The sequence below is a fragment of the Ailuropoda melanoleuca genome, chromosome 18 (genome assembly GCF_002007445.2).
Source record: "Ailuropoda melanoleuca isolate Jingjing chromosome 18, ASM200744v2, whole genome shotgun sequence".
In the NCBI taxonomy this organism is placed as follows: Eukaryota; Metazoa; Chordata; class Mammalia; order Carnivora; family Ursidae; genus Ailuropoda; species Ailuropoda melanoleuca.
In genome coordinates this window covers 12,276,099-12,291,485 of record NC_048235.1, presented here as the reverse complement: position 1 = coordinate 12,291,485, position 15,387 = coordinate 12,276,099, and the positions used below count along the sequence as shown (strand labels likewise).

Sequence of the window (15,387 nt, the reverse complement as noted above, 5' to 3'; positions counted from 1 at the left end):
ACGCCCCCAGGTGACCAGCAGACAGCCTGCATCACACTTCAAGCTCCAGTGATTTAAGTCAGAATCTCCTTTCCCCTCACTCTCATGCCAGGATAGTCAACCTGGCCTCCAAAATACAAAACACAACCTGTCCTCTTTGTGGCACCAACTGGCTAATACCTAGGTATTGCTAAAGTCAGCAGGACTGACTTGAAAGTTGATTAAAGAGCACATCCATTCATTCTAGAAAATAAAGAATAGAAATAACGTGTTTGATCTGCACAGGTTTGACAGACTTTGGTCACCTAGTAAATTCCAAACCGGCTCCCATTCGTGGTCAACAGAAGGCTTTGCATTTGGGCTAGAAACCAAATTAGGTTAAATCGGGCCTTTATTTCAACTGTACAAACTGTTTATTTGTGTATAAAGTGCCAGCTCTATATACAAATCAATAGCTAAACTTTACAATCTGCTTTGAAGCACCGAGGCAGACCATCCCAAGGGCCTCGGAGTAACTGACTGATTAATCCTGCTGCATCAGACTCACGCCAGAGCCCCCCACTTTGAGCCCTGACTGCCACGGTGAAGTCATGCACAGCCAGCCTGCCTGAAAAAGCCAAACACGGCTAACACCTGTCCTAAGAATCCGAGTAGCTTCTGTCTCTGCTTCTTTCTGGGTGGGTCGACTAGCATTACTAACCAACAGGCTTGCTTACGAGGTAACGACACAGTTTTCACAATACTATTAAAGAACATTATGGATAATTCATGGTGTGGCTGGTTTGATACACTTCAAGTAGCTGATTTTTTTTTTATGAGAAACAGGGAAAAAAATCAGCAAAATGAGAGCACATCTTCATTCACCTAGAAGTCAGCATCCAAGCTAAAAGAATTCTCTGTCGGACTTGACATCACTGTCATCCTCTGAGACCCACCTCCTCTCTTTTCAAAGAAGTTAGTCTTCCCTTGCAGTGAAAATACTCTCCTTAAAGTCAGATGGATTTTCTACTCTTGCTAAAACCTCGCTCCCGCGTAAGTCGGTCTGCCACGAATTCAGTACACTGCTTTATTAAGATGCAGTTCATCCCAACGAGATTCACGGGCAAGGCCTCTGGGAGGAACTCTCGTTCTATCCTAACAGCATTGATAATTATTTCCTTCACTCTCAGCTCCGAGGGTTCATGGACCAGGTGTTTGAACATCAGGCGGGCAAAGTCACAGTGTAAACCTTCATCTCTGCTAATAAATACCTTGGAAAATGTGAGGCCAGGCATTTCTTGAGCCAGAATAACGACGCAGAAAAACCAGAAGAGATTCCTTCCACAGCAGCAAAGGCCACAACCCGTTCCCCATAGGTAGTCTCTTTGTCCCCAATCCAATGCAAGGCCCAATCTGCCTCCTTCTTCCCACAAGGCATCGTCTCAATGGCATTGAAGAGAAATTCCCTTTCTTTGGAATCTTTAATTTGTCAGTGAGGAGACTGCACATCTCATCCATTCTGAGATGTATGATTTCCGTGGCAATTTGGAAGCCATAGAAACAGCGGGCTTCTGTCATCTGAACTACTTGGCTAAACCGCTCCACCAAGTTTTCATTTACTCTGCCATCACTTGCTGCAAAGAAAGCCAGAACATGGCATATAAAATAGCCCTCAGGCTTCAGGGATTCCCAGCGCCGAATGTCCTTGGAAAGATCCACCTCTTTAGCTGTCCAAAAGGAGNTGGCCAGCACGTGGGCCCACTGAGGGCGGGTGGCATGTTCTCCTTGTCCGCCAGGCTAAGGCCTTTGAGGGTGAGAGCTGGAGCCGCGCTGCTGGGGGTCCATGACGGGGGCCAGCCGGAGGTGGAGGGAGAGCATAGGGGGGCAAGGGGGTCCAGCAGGTGAGTCGGCTGGCAGGTCCTGGGACTATTTATTTTTCCTTTTATTTCCTGGTTGACCCATTCATTGTGTAGTAACATGTTATTTAACTTTCATGTATTTGTGGTCTTTCCAGATTTTTTCTGGAAACTGACTACTAGTTTCATAGGTCCTGGTCTGAAAAGATATATGGTATGGCTTCGATGTTTTTGAATTTGTTGAGACTTGTTTTGTGGCCTCATATGTGATCTGTTCTGGAGAATGTTCCATGTGCACTTGAAAAGAACGTGTATTTTGATGTTTTTAGGATGCAATGCTCTGAATAAACATGAAATCCCTCTGTTCCAGTGTGTCACTCAACGTCTTTGTTCCCTGGTTGATGTTCTGTTACGATGATCTGTCCATTGATATAAGTGGGGTGTTAAAGTCCCCTGTTGATTAGTNTCGACTAGCATTACTAACCAACAGGCTTGCTTACGAGGTAACGACACAGTTTTCACAATACTATTAAAGAACATTATGGATAATTCATGGTGTGGCTGGTTTGATACACTTCAAGTAGCTGATTTTTTTTTTNCTGGTTGATGTTCTGTTACGATGATCTGTCCATTGATATAAGTGGGGTGTTAAAGTCCCCTGTTGATTAGTTCCTTTATGTCTGTTACTGTTTTATGTATTTGGTGCTTCCATAGTGGGTGCATAAACAGTTACAATCATTATATCTTCTTGTTGGATTGTCCCCTTAATTATTATATAGTGTCCTTCTCTGTCTCTTGTTAGTTTTTGTTTTAAAGTCTATTTTGTCTGAAATAAGTATTACTACTCTGGCTTTCTTTTGACATCCATTTGCATGATAGAGGTTTTCATCCCCTCCCCCCCTTTTAAGATTTTATTTATTTATCTGTGAGAGAGAGAGCACAAGCAGGGGGAGCAGCGGGCAGAGGGAGAAGCAGGCTCCCTGCTGAGCCAGGAGCCCGATGCAGGACTGGATCCCCGGACCCTGGGATCATGACCCTAGCTGAAGGCACATGTTTAACCAAATGAGCCACCCAGGCATCCCTCCATCCCCTTCACTTTCAATCAATAGGTGTCTTTAGGTCTAAAATAAGTCTCTTGTAGGTGTCTGCTGCCTACATTCTTGGTGGTTTAACTTGTCCTTTGTTTCAATGAGTGATCTTTCACTAATTTTTGTTTTGCCATTTTAGAGTTAATTTCTGTAGCTTGAAACAAAAGAACCCTAACTGATATGGGCACTCAAGAAATGGTAAGATTGGACAACTTTTTGTTAAGCCAGCTGACAAATGACACATGAGCCCTTAGTGGAGACTTGTGAGTCATCAAAACCGATGAGTTAGTTTGAGGCCCCATCGGATAAGTGTGTTTTGTACCCTAAACTCAAAAAAAAGGAAAAATCAAATCAATCCACAAAATACAAATATTTTCTACCACTCAATCACTGAGGCAATTCCAAAGAATATGCTTCTGGAACAAAAGGCAATTCCAAAAGAGATGGCCTAAAAACGCATACAGATATTCTTTCCAAATAAAGATACCCTTTCGTTGAAGCACATAGAATTCGTGTTTTGTAAATTCACTGTAAAAAAAGCCAAAATAAAACAACCAAACAAACAAACCCACCACATAACTCTGATTTCAGAAGCATACATATTATCTGGAGCAATCTGTTGCCATGTTCCTCATGAACACGTCCCTTTCGCCTCTTTAGGGTTCTTGCTATGAAATGTCAGGTATTTGAAGTCAGCCAGTGTGATTTTTCAAATGCCTAGCATGTATTTAACCATTATGGCTACAAAGAATGTCCAATCATGTGTTTTAATAATTATGTATGCCCTTTGGCTATCTGTTCAGCTATACTTGAAAGCTATAGTTTTAAGATGTATCTGGGGCACCCGGCTGGAGTCGGTGGAACTTGAGACTCTTTATCTCAGAGTTGTGAGTTCGAGCCTCACGTTGGGTGTAGAGATTACTTAAAAATAAAATCTTAGGAAAAAAAATTAAGAGGGGGCACGTGGGTAGCTACGTTGGTTAAGCATCTAGATGACTCTTGGGGCACCTGGGCGGCACAGCGGTTAAGCGTCTGCCTTCGGCTCAGGGCGTGATCCCGGCGTTACGGGATCAAGCCCCACATCAGGCTCCTCTGCTATGAGCCTGCTTCTTCCTCTCCCACTCCCCCTGCTTGTGTTCCCTCTCTCGCTGGCTGTCTCTATCTCTGTCGAATAAATAAATAAAATCTTTAAAAAAAAAAAAGCATCTAGATGACTCTTGATTTCAGCTCAGGTCATGATCCCAGGAGCCTGGGATCAAGCCCCACATTGGGCTCCCCACTTAGCTGGGAGTCTGCTTGTCTCCCTCTCCCTCTGCCCCCCCCACTCTCTCTCTCTCACTCCCTCTCTAAAATACATAAGTAAGTCTCTAAAAAAAAATAAGAGGGATCTTGCTCAGCAATGAGAAGTCGACATTTGACATTTGTGAGATCAGTGAGGCAGTAAGTAAAGGAAGTCAAGGCACAGAGCACTTATTTTATAGCTTTATAGCTCTTGCCACACCCACCAGCCTCATTATGGCAAAGATGCAATCCTACTAGCCCCCAAAGAAGTCTTGAAAACCTGTCAACAAAGTGCCATTGTAGCTATAATTGTACTTCTATTATCGGACCCTTAAGAGAAAGGCATTCTTATTTAAGGAAACTTGGAGTAGAAAGAGGCTCCCTTATTAGACTTTGAGGATTAAATGACAAAGAAGCTACTTGTGATCAGACATTGTTTAAAGTAAGGATATCCATGTTAATTACATCAATTTATCGAGCTGCACTGTGGGATTCATTTTTAAGCTGTATCACTTTCCATTCTGCATCTTGCTCAGCAGCAAGGCAGTCAACACTTGTCATTTATGAAGTTAGAAGGCCAACATTCTTAAGATAAATGGTGGTGGTGGTGAATTCAAATCTCTACATGGTATGCAGAATAATGGACCCCCAGGGAACCATGTCCTAATCCCTGGAATCTATGAATATGTTACATTGCATGGCAAAGGAGAATGAAGGTTGCAAATGGAATTTAAAAAGTTGATCAGATGATCAACTCATCAGATGATTTTAAAATATGGAGATTATCTCTGTGAACCTAATGTAATCACATGGGTCCCTATACATGGGAAAGGGAGGCCAAAAAAGTGAAAGAGTAGTGGAGTTGTTGGGACAGAAAAAAAGATGGGACAGCTGAAGCAGGGTCAAGGTCATGCCATTTGAGGACTCAACCCATCATTCCTAGCTTTGTAGATGGTGGAAAAGGGTAAGGAGCAAGGACTATAAGCAGACCATGGAAGCTGGAAAAGGCAAGCAAACAGATTCTTCCTCAGACCCCCAGAAGGGAACGCAGAACTGCCAGCAACTTGATTTGAGCCCCCTGGAGACCAGCGTTGGACTTCTAACCTACAGATTTGTATTGGTTAAGCCCCCATAATTGTGGTAATGTTTTCATAGCAGCAAAAGAAAACAATATGCTGTTAATGTTATTTTAGTTTGTCTGTTGTAGGTCAAGGCTCAGTGGGAAAGCTTTGCTTTGGTATATGATGACATGCATTCCCTTACAATAAGGGATAGAATTTTAAATTCTAAAAAGCCACCAAAGTCTACACAAAATTCATAGGTCCATTAGATGGGAACAAAGTTGAGCTAATCTTATATTATTTTCTATGTACCAGTCTTTCTCCTCCTGCTTTCTACTGACAGAGATCAAAAGGGGTCAGCATTTCCTCTTTCACTATTCTCCCGGAACCAACATCACACTGGAATGTATGGGATGTCCAACTTCTGAAGTACGTACTATCGTCCATGGTTTTAGAAAGTAAAACCCTTCAAACCTTTGATTTATGTGAGCTCACTTCAGCAAAGGTAACAACCAAAAGAGAATTAATGGAGCAAAGAAACAGATCAAAGGGAAACCGAGAGGGGGATGGAGGGAGCTTACATCGAATGTGCAGAAGCAAACCTGGTAATTCAGGGTGATTACCTGTCCGTAGGAGGGAACACAGAACAGACTCTCAGTGTTATTCCATACCTGAGCTGACATAATTCATCTGCCTAATTCCTGAATTGCCCCCAAGCTTTGTGAATAGAGAAAAAAAAATCCTTAACATAACCCGAGTAGCATTGCTTCACTTGATATGTTTTGATTTTAGGCTCTTGTCTTAAAATAATTCTTCCTAGAGAAGACTGTATTGGACAAAGTAACTCCTGACCAAGCATGTATAAATAGTGCCCCCAGCGTGGGCGCGTAACTTGCACACGTGCTGCTCCCAAGAACAGTTAGTTAGAATGTGTATGCTACCCATGCTTCATAGAACCACTAATATGGATTTCAAGTTACTTTCTTAAAGTAGGGGTTTTTTTTATTAAAGATTTATTTGAAAAAGAGAGAGAGCACGAGCAGAGGGTTGGGGGGGAGGTGCAGAGGGAGAGGGAGAAGCAGACTCCCCACAGAGCAGGGACTCCTGAGGCAGGGCTCCATCCCAGGACCCCCAGATCATGACCTGAGCCAAAGGCAGACACTTAACCGACTGAGTCACCCAAGCTTCCTAAAGTAAGATTTTTAAAATAAGTTTACTTATATAGCAATTCCAAGGATTCCAAAAAGGGCCACCTTGTTCCACAACTCCAAGGGACATCATTCATTGCATTAGATGACACCCATTGTATGGATGATGTCCCCTGGTGTTGTACAACTCAGTGGCTCTGGATTGAAGGACCTGATGCCTTCAGTATCTTACTCAAACCCTCTTTGGATCTCCTGGACCCTGCTAAGGAGTGATGCATTCTTTGATTATAGTCGGGATAAACAAGGCGGGCTCACTAAATGGAAACTATTACTCCCGCCTCTCCGTTGCTGCCGGTTGAGGTTCATGCTAGAGGCTAGTGGTCAGGACCCACGGGTTTCAGAGGCCTGCTTCCCTTCTTCACCCTTCCCCTCCTCAAAATCTACTGAGGCTGGAATGAGTGGCTTTTTACTTCCTTGCTATCCCTGCTATGGACTGCCCTGAAGTCGTAGGATTCTCTCCTTCCCTATAGGAGGCTTCTGCTGTAATAGCAGAATGACTGCTAGAGAATGTGAATTACGGGGGGAAAGGAACAAATATTTTCAAAATAGTATCCTTATCTTACCTATATCATACTTATCTCGATTGCATTGAATATTTTGAAATGAAAAACAAGGACAGAAGGTGCACATGCTTTACCGCATCTTGGTTTCCCAACTGCAGGTTACTGAGTGGATCTGAAAACTCCCTCATGAAATATGGTCCACCATCAGGGCACACAGTAAGATCAACTGGAAATGCTTCCCTGGATCTCTATTAGTTTTTATTTCATGGGAACCATATTTGCTTTAGTGCACCAAAAATCCTTAATAATATACAAATGGTGAAGAGTAATGAGACAGGATTCATAATTTGTTTCAACCATTGATAACATCATTGATTTTACCATTGCCTCTGCCAATTGTCCCTTTGGGTTCCACAGCTAGAATGTCCAGAAAATATTTCCCAATGATTATTTCAGACACATACTTGAGCAGTTTCTTTTAAAGTGCACCTTTTTAGAAGCTTCATAGTTTAAATAGATAACATTACTCAAATTTTCCTCAAAGTCTAATTACACTTCCTATTTTCTGGAACATAGGAAACAAAGATTGGGGGACAGCATGTATCATTGGTGTTCACATTTACTGCCCCAAATCAGAATCAAATCATTGCTTAGTGTTCTGTGCGAACACTGGATTTTAGTCCCTGCTTCAACATACACTAGTTCTGTGATTTGAGGGAAACAATTCAAAATGGTCATCAGTTTTCTCATGTGTTACATAGGATCAACAATACCCACCCACCTCATAAGGTTCAGGGAGGCTTAAGTAAGACCTAGTAGGGGCACCTGGACCCGCTCAGTCAGTAGAGCATGTGGCTCTTGATCTTGGGATTGTGAGTTCAAGCCCCACGTTGAGCATAGAGCTTACTTAAAAAACAAAACAAAAACAAAAAGAAAAAACCATAGGCAAACCAACAATATATTGTAGGCACCAAATAAATGGTAGCTACACGTGGGAGTGTTTGCAGGGCTGATATAGTTTTGTTTTGTGAACTGGATGTTATATGGACATTCAGTTGATCATCATTGGACTTTATGGCCTTCCACAATTTATTTCACAATAAGAAAGAAAGAAATGGTAGCTATTTTCAGTGTTATTTAAATGTTAATTTATGTGATGGTCCCTGAAGCCCCACCCGAGTCCCTACGGATACAAAGTCTATATGGTAGATTGCTTAAAATCAGAGTAGCTCCATTGTGTGGTAAACCGGTCACTTTCTCAAACTGTTGCAGGAGGAAGCGATCTACACTGGGCCTCATGGTTGTTAAAGCCCCTTCAGCTCAGGGTCCAGAGAGGTGGGGCGGGAATTGAGGAAGGAATTCATTGGTGGTCACCCTCTTTGAACTAAAGTAGTTCTGCTCCTGTTTTATACACAGAGGGCTCCCATTTTTCTTTGAGGACATACGGCGAAAGGAAAGTTTGAAAACCACTGATTACACATTCAGAACTTGGGTTTTAACAGAGCGTCCAAGCCCTGCTAAACTGATTTACACGACAAGAGTCGTAAGGGAAACACCAGGTGGTTCTTACCATTTTGGCAGGTTTTTACATTCCTTTTCAAGCTACATACATTCCGTTTCTGTAGAAGTTTTCTAGGTCAGTGTATTTACTGTTGTGATAGTTTGGTTGCTTCCTAATGACTTCGAAGGTGGGTTTGGATTCTACTCGTGAAAATTCCAAAATCACAAAAGGTATTTGTTTCCTGTCAAAGTACTGGCATACAAAATCTCGAGTTTTCAAACGAATGTCCTGCGTGTAACCATTCCTTTTCAATATTACATTTTTTCCCCTTTCCAAGGTAGTCAATTTAGTATGGGACTTTGTCTACTAACTACTCATTTTTTTTGCTCTATAAACAGCAAAGGACATGATAAAGAAATCTTTAAAAATTAATGATCATTTGCAGGTAATAATCCTCCTTCAGTCTTTTTTTGTGTGTGAAACAGATTAAAGCTGGTAATACAGAAAGCGAAGTAAAAACGAATGGTTCCAGCTGGATAACAACTGAGGTGCATTCAAGAAAGCCAGGGAGACGTGAAATTTCTACCGCTACCTTTCCTATGCAGTGTGGGAAAATGAATGCCGACAACGCCTGCACTTCCGTTTTTGTTTAAATGATGAAAAGCTACAAAGAGCATCTCTATTCATCAACTACATTAAATATTTGCTTTAAAAGTCATGGCTGAAATGGATACCCAGAGATTTGCCGGTGATGTGAGTCAATGTAGGACTTTAGCCCAAGTTCTGAGGAAAAAGCCTACCAACTCCCCTTGAACTACAACAACGACACAATTGTAGGACTGATCTGGTTCCCAGTTGATGCTGGCTTCAGTTATCTTCTCACTGCCATTACTCAGGGATCTAAACAGCAAGGAGACATGTGTACCAAAAAAATTTAAAAAATTAAAAAACCACCACCACCCTGCACTCGGTAAGAAGAATGATGGCCCTTTCCTATAGAAATTGGAGCAGGCTTTTTATGGTATTTTATATACACATGTATATAGACATGTAAGTACATGTGTATATGTATACATTATATATAAAAAGCCTTGGAATCACACTTATCCTTATGACAATCACCCTAGCCAATGGAAGCAGTGGCAGGCCCCAAAAATTTGGGTTAAAAATTCATGACAACACTGCCCTTCAAAGTCAACTGACTTTACCATTAAAAATTCCTGATTTTACCACCATCAAGAAAAATAATTTTTAGAACATCATCTCACCTCAGTGATTTAAGGATGAAATTCAGTATTTTCCATCTTGATAATTTATTCCTATCACTCAGTGCAAGTGACCAAGAACACGAGCAGGGGATGGGGTCAGAGGGAGAGGGAGAAGGAGTCTCCAGAAGCAGGCTCCTTGCTCAGGAAGCCCGACACAGACGCAGGGCCCGATGCCAGGGCCCCGGGATTATGACCTGAGCCAAACGCAGACACTTAACCGACTGAGCCAGCCAGGCAGCCCTTTAGGGATTTCTTTAAAAACAAATTTCAGGAGCACTTGGGTGGCTCAGTTGGTTAAGCATCTACATTCAGCTCAGGTCAGGCTCCTGGCATCGAGCCCCACATCTGGCTCCCTGCTGCTTCTGCTTTTGCTCTACCTCTAATAAACAGTCTCAAGAAATAAAAATAAAAAAACTTCAGCTGCACCCATAAGGGCTAATTCCCTAGTTGAGGGTATTCAACACAGGCAAGCACTAAGGAGGAGGATTAAGAAAGAGTTCCTGATGTGACTCATTCCAAGGAAATGAGGCTTTGGAAAGATGTTTTGTCACTTAATAAAAGTGGTAGAAAACTAGAGCCCAGGGGATTTTCCGAAATTTTAGCATTTAGAGAAATGGGAAAGATAACAAAGTAAGACCTTGTGCTCTGCAATCAGATATGGGCGTGAATTCACTCTTTGACCGAATTACTTTGTTCCAACTGAAAAACGGGCCAAATGAGAAGTTACTCATAGAGTTGTGAGGAAATGAGCATACATAAGCAATTAATGAACTACGGTATATTGCACTGTACTGGACAGTTTCAATTTATTATCTCCTTTAATCCTCCGAGCTCTTGAGACAGCCATTAGTCCTATATTACAGATGAAGTCTAAAGGTTAAATTCCCGAAGGGAACCAAGATTCCATCTCAAGAATAACAGATTCCTACCCAAAGCTTTTCTCCTTCTGCATTACACTCTCCGAACTATTGTAAAATATGCAGTTCTCCTGTGTCAGGGGTTCTTTAAATTTCTGAGTGTTTTATATTTTTAATAAGGCTATAGCAAATAAATGTTTGTAAATTAAACAATGTTTTTACACTAAGCAACTTCCTCCAATTCTACCATATAAAAAGGTTACTATAATTTAAAATAGTTTCAATAAACTTTATACTAACTTGAAACACACCAATTTAGGAAATTACCAAACCACCTAATTAGACACATTACAGAAATTTATTTATCCTTTGTAGTATTTGGCTCACTCTTCCAGCAATCACTGTCCCACAAAATACACATTCCAAGACTGGGGAAAGTAATTAGAAGTGTTTTCATAACATTCATGTTATTGCTTCTCACAACGTATAAAGGCAACCCATTTACAGAATATGGACTTTGGTATCTAATTTAACATCCTCAAAACTGAATCATTGCAGATTATCTCGTAAAATGAAAGCCAGTCATTTTAAGTATGTAAGTATCCTTGTCTATTTCTAGAATGTAAAATAGGAATAACTTCTGCATACTTAAAATTGTGCTACTTATATTCAATTCTCCTACCGTGATACAACCAGCATATCAAAGGTCACGTCTTGATTTTTCTCTATACATTATTGCCAACACTGCTCAATGTGCAGCAGCTAGACAGAAGCCATAAAGATAACATTTTGGGCCAGAGTTTGAAGAAAAATGAAACAATATACAACAGAGTAACAGTCAGAATCACCTAATAGACATAGGATTCCGTTTCATTACTAACAAATGTAATTCAACTGAAAAGCTCATTTGAGCTGCACACGGCTCTCCGTGTCCCCAGCGCTCGTCCAGCTTTGTAAATAAACCCTGTCTGGCTCTAGATCTGCGAACTGCAACTCCGCTATCCATACAAAGTTGTATATCAGTTATGAAAAATGACCTGATTGTAAGTTATGACTAGTAGTGGGAAGCCCATTTCCAGGAACTGGTTCTGACTTACAGGGGAAAAAAAAAAACACGACTTCTTGGAAAGGTAAAATAGCTTAAAGCATTTAATATCTAAACAAATCAATCTGTTAATAGTAGTCACAAAATATGCTTAATATAGAAACCCACATTTATGTCTTTAAGAAAAAGTGTAAATTGTATTTTACCTCAAACATAAATTAACCCATTTAAAGATTCTGCAGCGGTCAAAATCACGGTGAATTTTAAACGACTTCAGAATAAAATAACCTTAAGTACTTTCTACTGCTTTATATCTAAAAAATGCTTACACCTTCTCATAAAAATAGTCTGAGGCAACTATTTTTTCTTTTATCCCTTAACAGACATGTTCAACATTATGGGCAACATTCTTAAAACCTTAAGCTTCACAGACTTTCAGACATTCAAATACTATGGTCCCCTTTTCTTTGACGTGGAGGTTTATTCAGCTAGGGAAAAAAAAAAAAGCATGGTAGACAATACATTTTCACCAAGTTGAAAGTAGTACAAAAGTTTTAAGATTCTACAGAACTACACATCGTACCTAATGAATCATTAAAAATAGAAGACAGTATTTTCTTCAGCAGATAAAACAGCATACTGGTATGCTGTTAGTGCATCCTTTTTAATATGTACTGTCATTCATAAATTATTTACAACTTCTACTGTGTGAAGAGAACTAGAATGTAAATTTTCTGCAAAACTGGAAAAAAGCAATACAAAATTTGTGAAAGCCTGTGTTTTATATTATACAAAAGTAAGCCAGTTTTTCTCCTCAAATACCAGACACCATACGCAGTGGTATTTCGGACATATTATTATAATAATTCTTGAGGATGTTTTAACGCTGGCGGTAAGTTTACAGGCCTCGACTCTTCATCAAGGAGCACCAGATCTTCTATCTCGCTGCCTCTGTACTTCCTCTTACATATCTTTACCACCACCTTCTTCTTCAGAAATAACTTCAGTGCTTCTCTTGATGCAACAGCTTTTGCATTTTCTTTGCTTTTTCCACAGCCAGTGCCCAAATACACAGACTTGCATCTCAATTCACACACAATACTTTCTTGAGAGCTTTTATTTTGAGGCAGATCTGCTAGTTCTTTTAGTGGAACAAAAAACACATCCAGTGTTGCCTTCAGAGCTTCAACAGCTGCGTTTAGGAGCTCGCCATGATTCACGTTGGGACTAAAGCCGCCAACAGCTACCAACTTCCAGGCCACCGTCTTATACAGTCTGTTGAAAAAAGGTTGCTTCTGTTTCACATCTTCATTGGTTAACTTGCAACAAGAAAATTTGACAGAACTCTCACTTGACTGTGATGTACTTTTAGAAGGCAACTGTGATGTGCTAGTCTGAGAACTACTCTTAGAAGCCAGCTGGGACACACCTGCTAAGGAAGTGCTCTTAGGAACCAGAGATCCACTGGTTTGGGAGCTGCCCTTGGAAGCTAACAGCGACGCAGCCACCTGCGAAGTGCTCTGGGAAGTCAGCATCGATGTGCTTGTCGACGTGCTGCTCCTGGGAGTTAGTAAGGACGTGCCTGGTGAGGAACTATTTTTAGAAACAGATGCTGAAACACTCGCCTCTGAGCTAGTTTTGGAAGTTAACCCACCCGCAGCCGTCTCTGAACTAGGTTTAGAAGACAACAGTGGCAACTCTCCTTCTGAGCTTCCGGAGGAGCCCAACAAAGGCACCTCAATCTCTGAGAGGCTTTGAGAAGCTGAGACTGAAGAGCCTTCCAAAGCACTCTTATTAGGTGATCCACTGTGTTGTCTGGAATCAGTAGACTGGGTCACATGACTATTCACGCTGGATTTCAACAACGAAGAAACAATCGATGCCGAACCATGTTTCTCTAGAGCTTCTGATTCAGGAGCTTTTCCAGACCCTGCCGCTGTTACCTGAGAGGAAATGCTGCTGCGACTTTGGCTGGAAAGGGACCGATCTCCATCACCTGTAGAGCTATTCTGACTCGAGGTGCCAGAGCTTCGAGTGGAGTTCCCACTACTCTCTGATTTCGAAGATGCCCCCGTACATGCTGAGCTGTTTTCCTGCGGAGCTGACGCACGTTCTGTTTTGGCAGAAATTTTTCCGTGATCTTGCTCAACTGCAGAATTGTTTTTTCCTTCTAAGATTCTTTTTTTCGCTGGCTCTTCTACCCCTTCTAAAAAGAAGGAAAACAGATACGTGACTAAGTCTAGCTCATACATATCAGCCGAAAATTTACAAGACAGATACTTGTTAAAATAAAGGCACAAGGCAAAAATATTTCAGGACTAGTAGTTTCTTTAAAAAGTGTGAAATAACTTCATTAATTTCTTAAAACAGTGTTGAATAACATCATTTAATTTCTAATATTAAAAAAATCAACAGCACACACAACATATGACACTTGAAAATCTAAAGCAGTCAAAGGAAACTATCAAAACCAGGGCCTAAAACACACAGACACATAATTTAGGTTTAACATTCCAAGTTGATTAATAACATTGTAAAAATTCTAGCTTGTTAAAAAATTAGTAATAACAATAATTCCTAATTATATCAAACTTATGTTCTAAACTCCTATGTATGTTCACATCTATGATCTGCTAACCATTGCTACTCGATATCCCTCTTTTCTTCACCTTGGCAACCAGTTCGTCTCTTGTTGTATGGATTGGAGCATCTGTCACTTTGATGCCTTCAGCCATACTAAGTATTTTATCCATAACTTTTTGTGGGTACCTGAAAAAGAAAAAGACACTTTTAAAAAGTGTTTTTTCTAAGCTACTACTCTGGATGTGCAAAAACAGGCCACAGGAACTGCATTTCCTGGCTGTAATCAAGAAAGTGTACCAACCGCCAGGAACTTTCTGTTTCCTGGAACCCCAGAAACAAATGCTCCAGGGCCTGGGAGGCGGGGTCCTTCCTCACCAATCCTTAAATTCAGCGTCCACCGCGAGAGCGTTGTCAACCAACGACCCCACCAGCCGCCCCCCACCCAACCGGGTTAGGCTGTTCATCATGTCGGCTTCTGGCAGAGACGCCCTTCTCACCCTTAGAGGGCAGCCAGTCCCGCAGATTCCCGCGCTTCACAACTTCCCCCTCCCCGCGGAGGCTCCGGGCCCGGGTCCGGGGGCGGAAGACAAAACCGGGAGGGCCGGTCAGGGACGCTTCCTCACTCACCGGCACCCGAGGAAGACGTGGTTCGCCCAGGCCATGGAGAAGGAGATGAGCTGCTGCAGCTGCCGATTGCGGGTCCCGCTCTCGGCGTCGGCAGCTTCCTCCGTGCTAGTGGCGGCAGCGCCGCCAGTCGGGGCCAGGTCCCCGGCGTTGCGGAGCAGAAACTCCCGGCGGTGGCGCCAGTGTTTGTCAGTCTCGCCGTCGCAGCGCAGCGCCTCCACCCAGGCGGCCACCCGCGGGTTCTGGCTCAGGTACTCCGACACCTCCTGCGCCATGTTGGGCCTGCAGGTCGCGGAGGCCGCGAGCAGACGCTGCACCGGGAAAGAGGCGGGGTGCGCGGGTGCGAGCGGCCCTGTCACTGCGGCCTGCACCGGCGGCCCTCCAGAGAACGCCCCTCGGGAGGCCCAAACGCCAAACAACAGCGCCCGCCGCAGCTGAACCGCCCACTTCCGCCCGCCGCCGGCTCCTTCCCTTTTATACCCCCGCCGCCGCCGAGCGCCCGCGCGTCCTTCCGGCGCGAGCCGACTCTCCCAGGACGCTTTGCGGCGCCGGAG

The 15,387-nt window shown here is 42.5% G+C and overlaps 1 protein-coding gene and 1 pseudogene across 2 annotated transcripts; both read right to left on the bottom strand.

Moving 5' to 3' along the window:
* Positions 1–843: 843 nt before the first annotated feature.
* On the bottom strand, positions 844–1,836 carry LOC100467798 (annotated as a pseudogene).
* Positions 1,837–10,920: 9,084 nt separating this feature from the next.
* On the bottom strand, positions 10,921–15,310 carry CDKN2AIP (CDKN2A interacting protein). 2 transcript variants are annotated; one of them, XM_034647613.1, is made up of 3 exons: positions 14,837–15,310; positions 14,265–14,395; positions 10,921–13,832 (listed from the first exon to the last, which is right to left on the bottom strand). In XM_034647613.1, the coding sequence occupies exons 1-3, from the start codon at positions 15,106–15,108 to the stop codon at positions 12,484–12,486; spliced, it is 1,752 nt and encodes a 583-aa protein (XP_034503504.1). In that variant the 5' UTR covers positions 15,109–15,310; the 3' UTR covers positions 10,921–12,483. The 2 variants fall into 2 exon arrangements, with proteins under 2 accessions (XP_034503504.1, XP_011235747.2); XM_011237445.3 differs by having other exon boundaries at positions 13,794–13,832; positions 14,296–14,395.
* Between the last annotated feature and the right edge of the window lie 77 nt (positions 15,311–15,387).

Excerpts from the sequence above, each read along its gene's own strand:
- CDKN2AIP (XM_034647613.1), bottom strand. The coding sequence starts at position 15,108 with ATGGCGCAGGAGGTGTCGGAGTACCTGAGCCAGAACCCGCGGGTGGCC. Across the intron at positions 14,396-14,836 it reads CACGTCTTCCTCGGGTGCCG|GTACCCACAAAAAGTTATGG; the intron begins GTGAGTGAGGAA and ends TTTCTTTTTCAG. Across the intron at positions 13,833-14,264 it reads AGGGATATCGAGTAGCAATG|AAGGGGTAGAAGAGCCAGCG; the intron begins GTTAGCAGATCA and ends CCTTCTTTTTAG.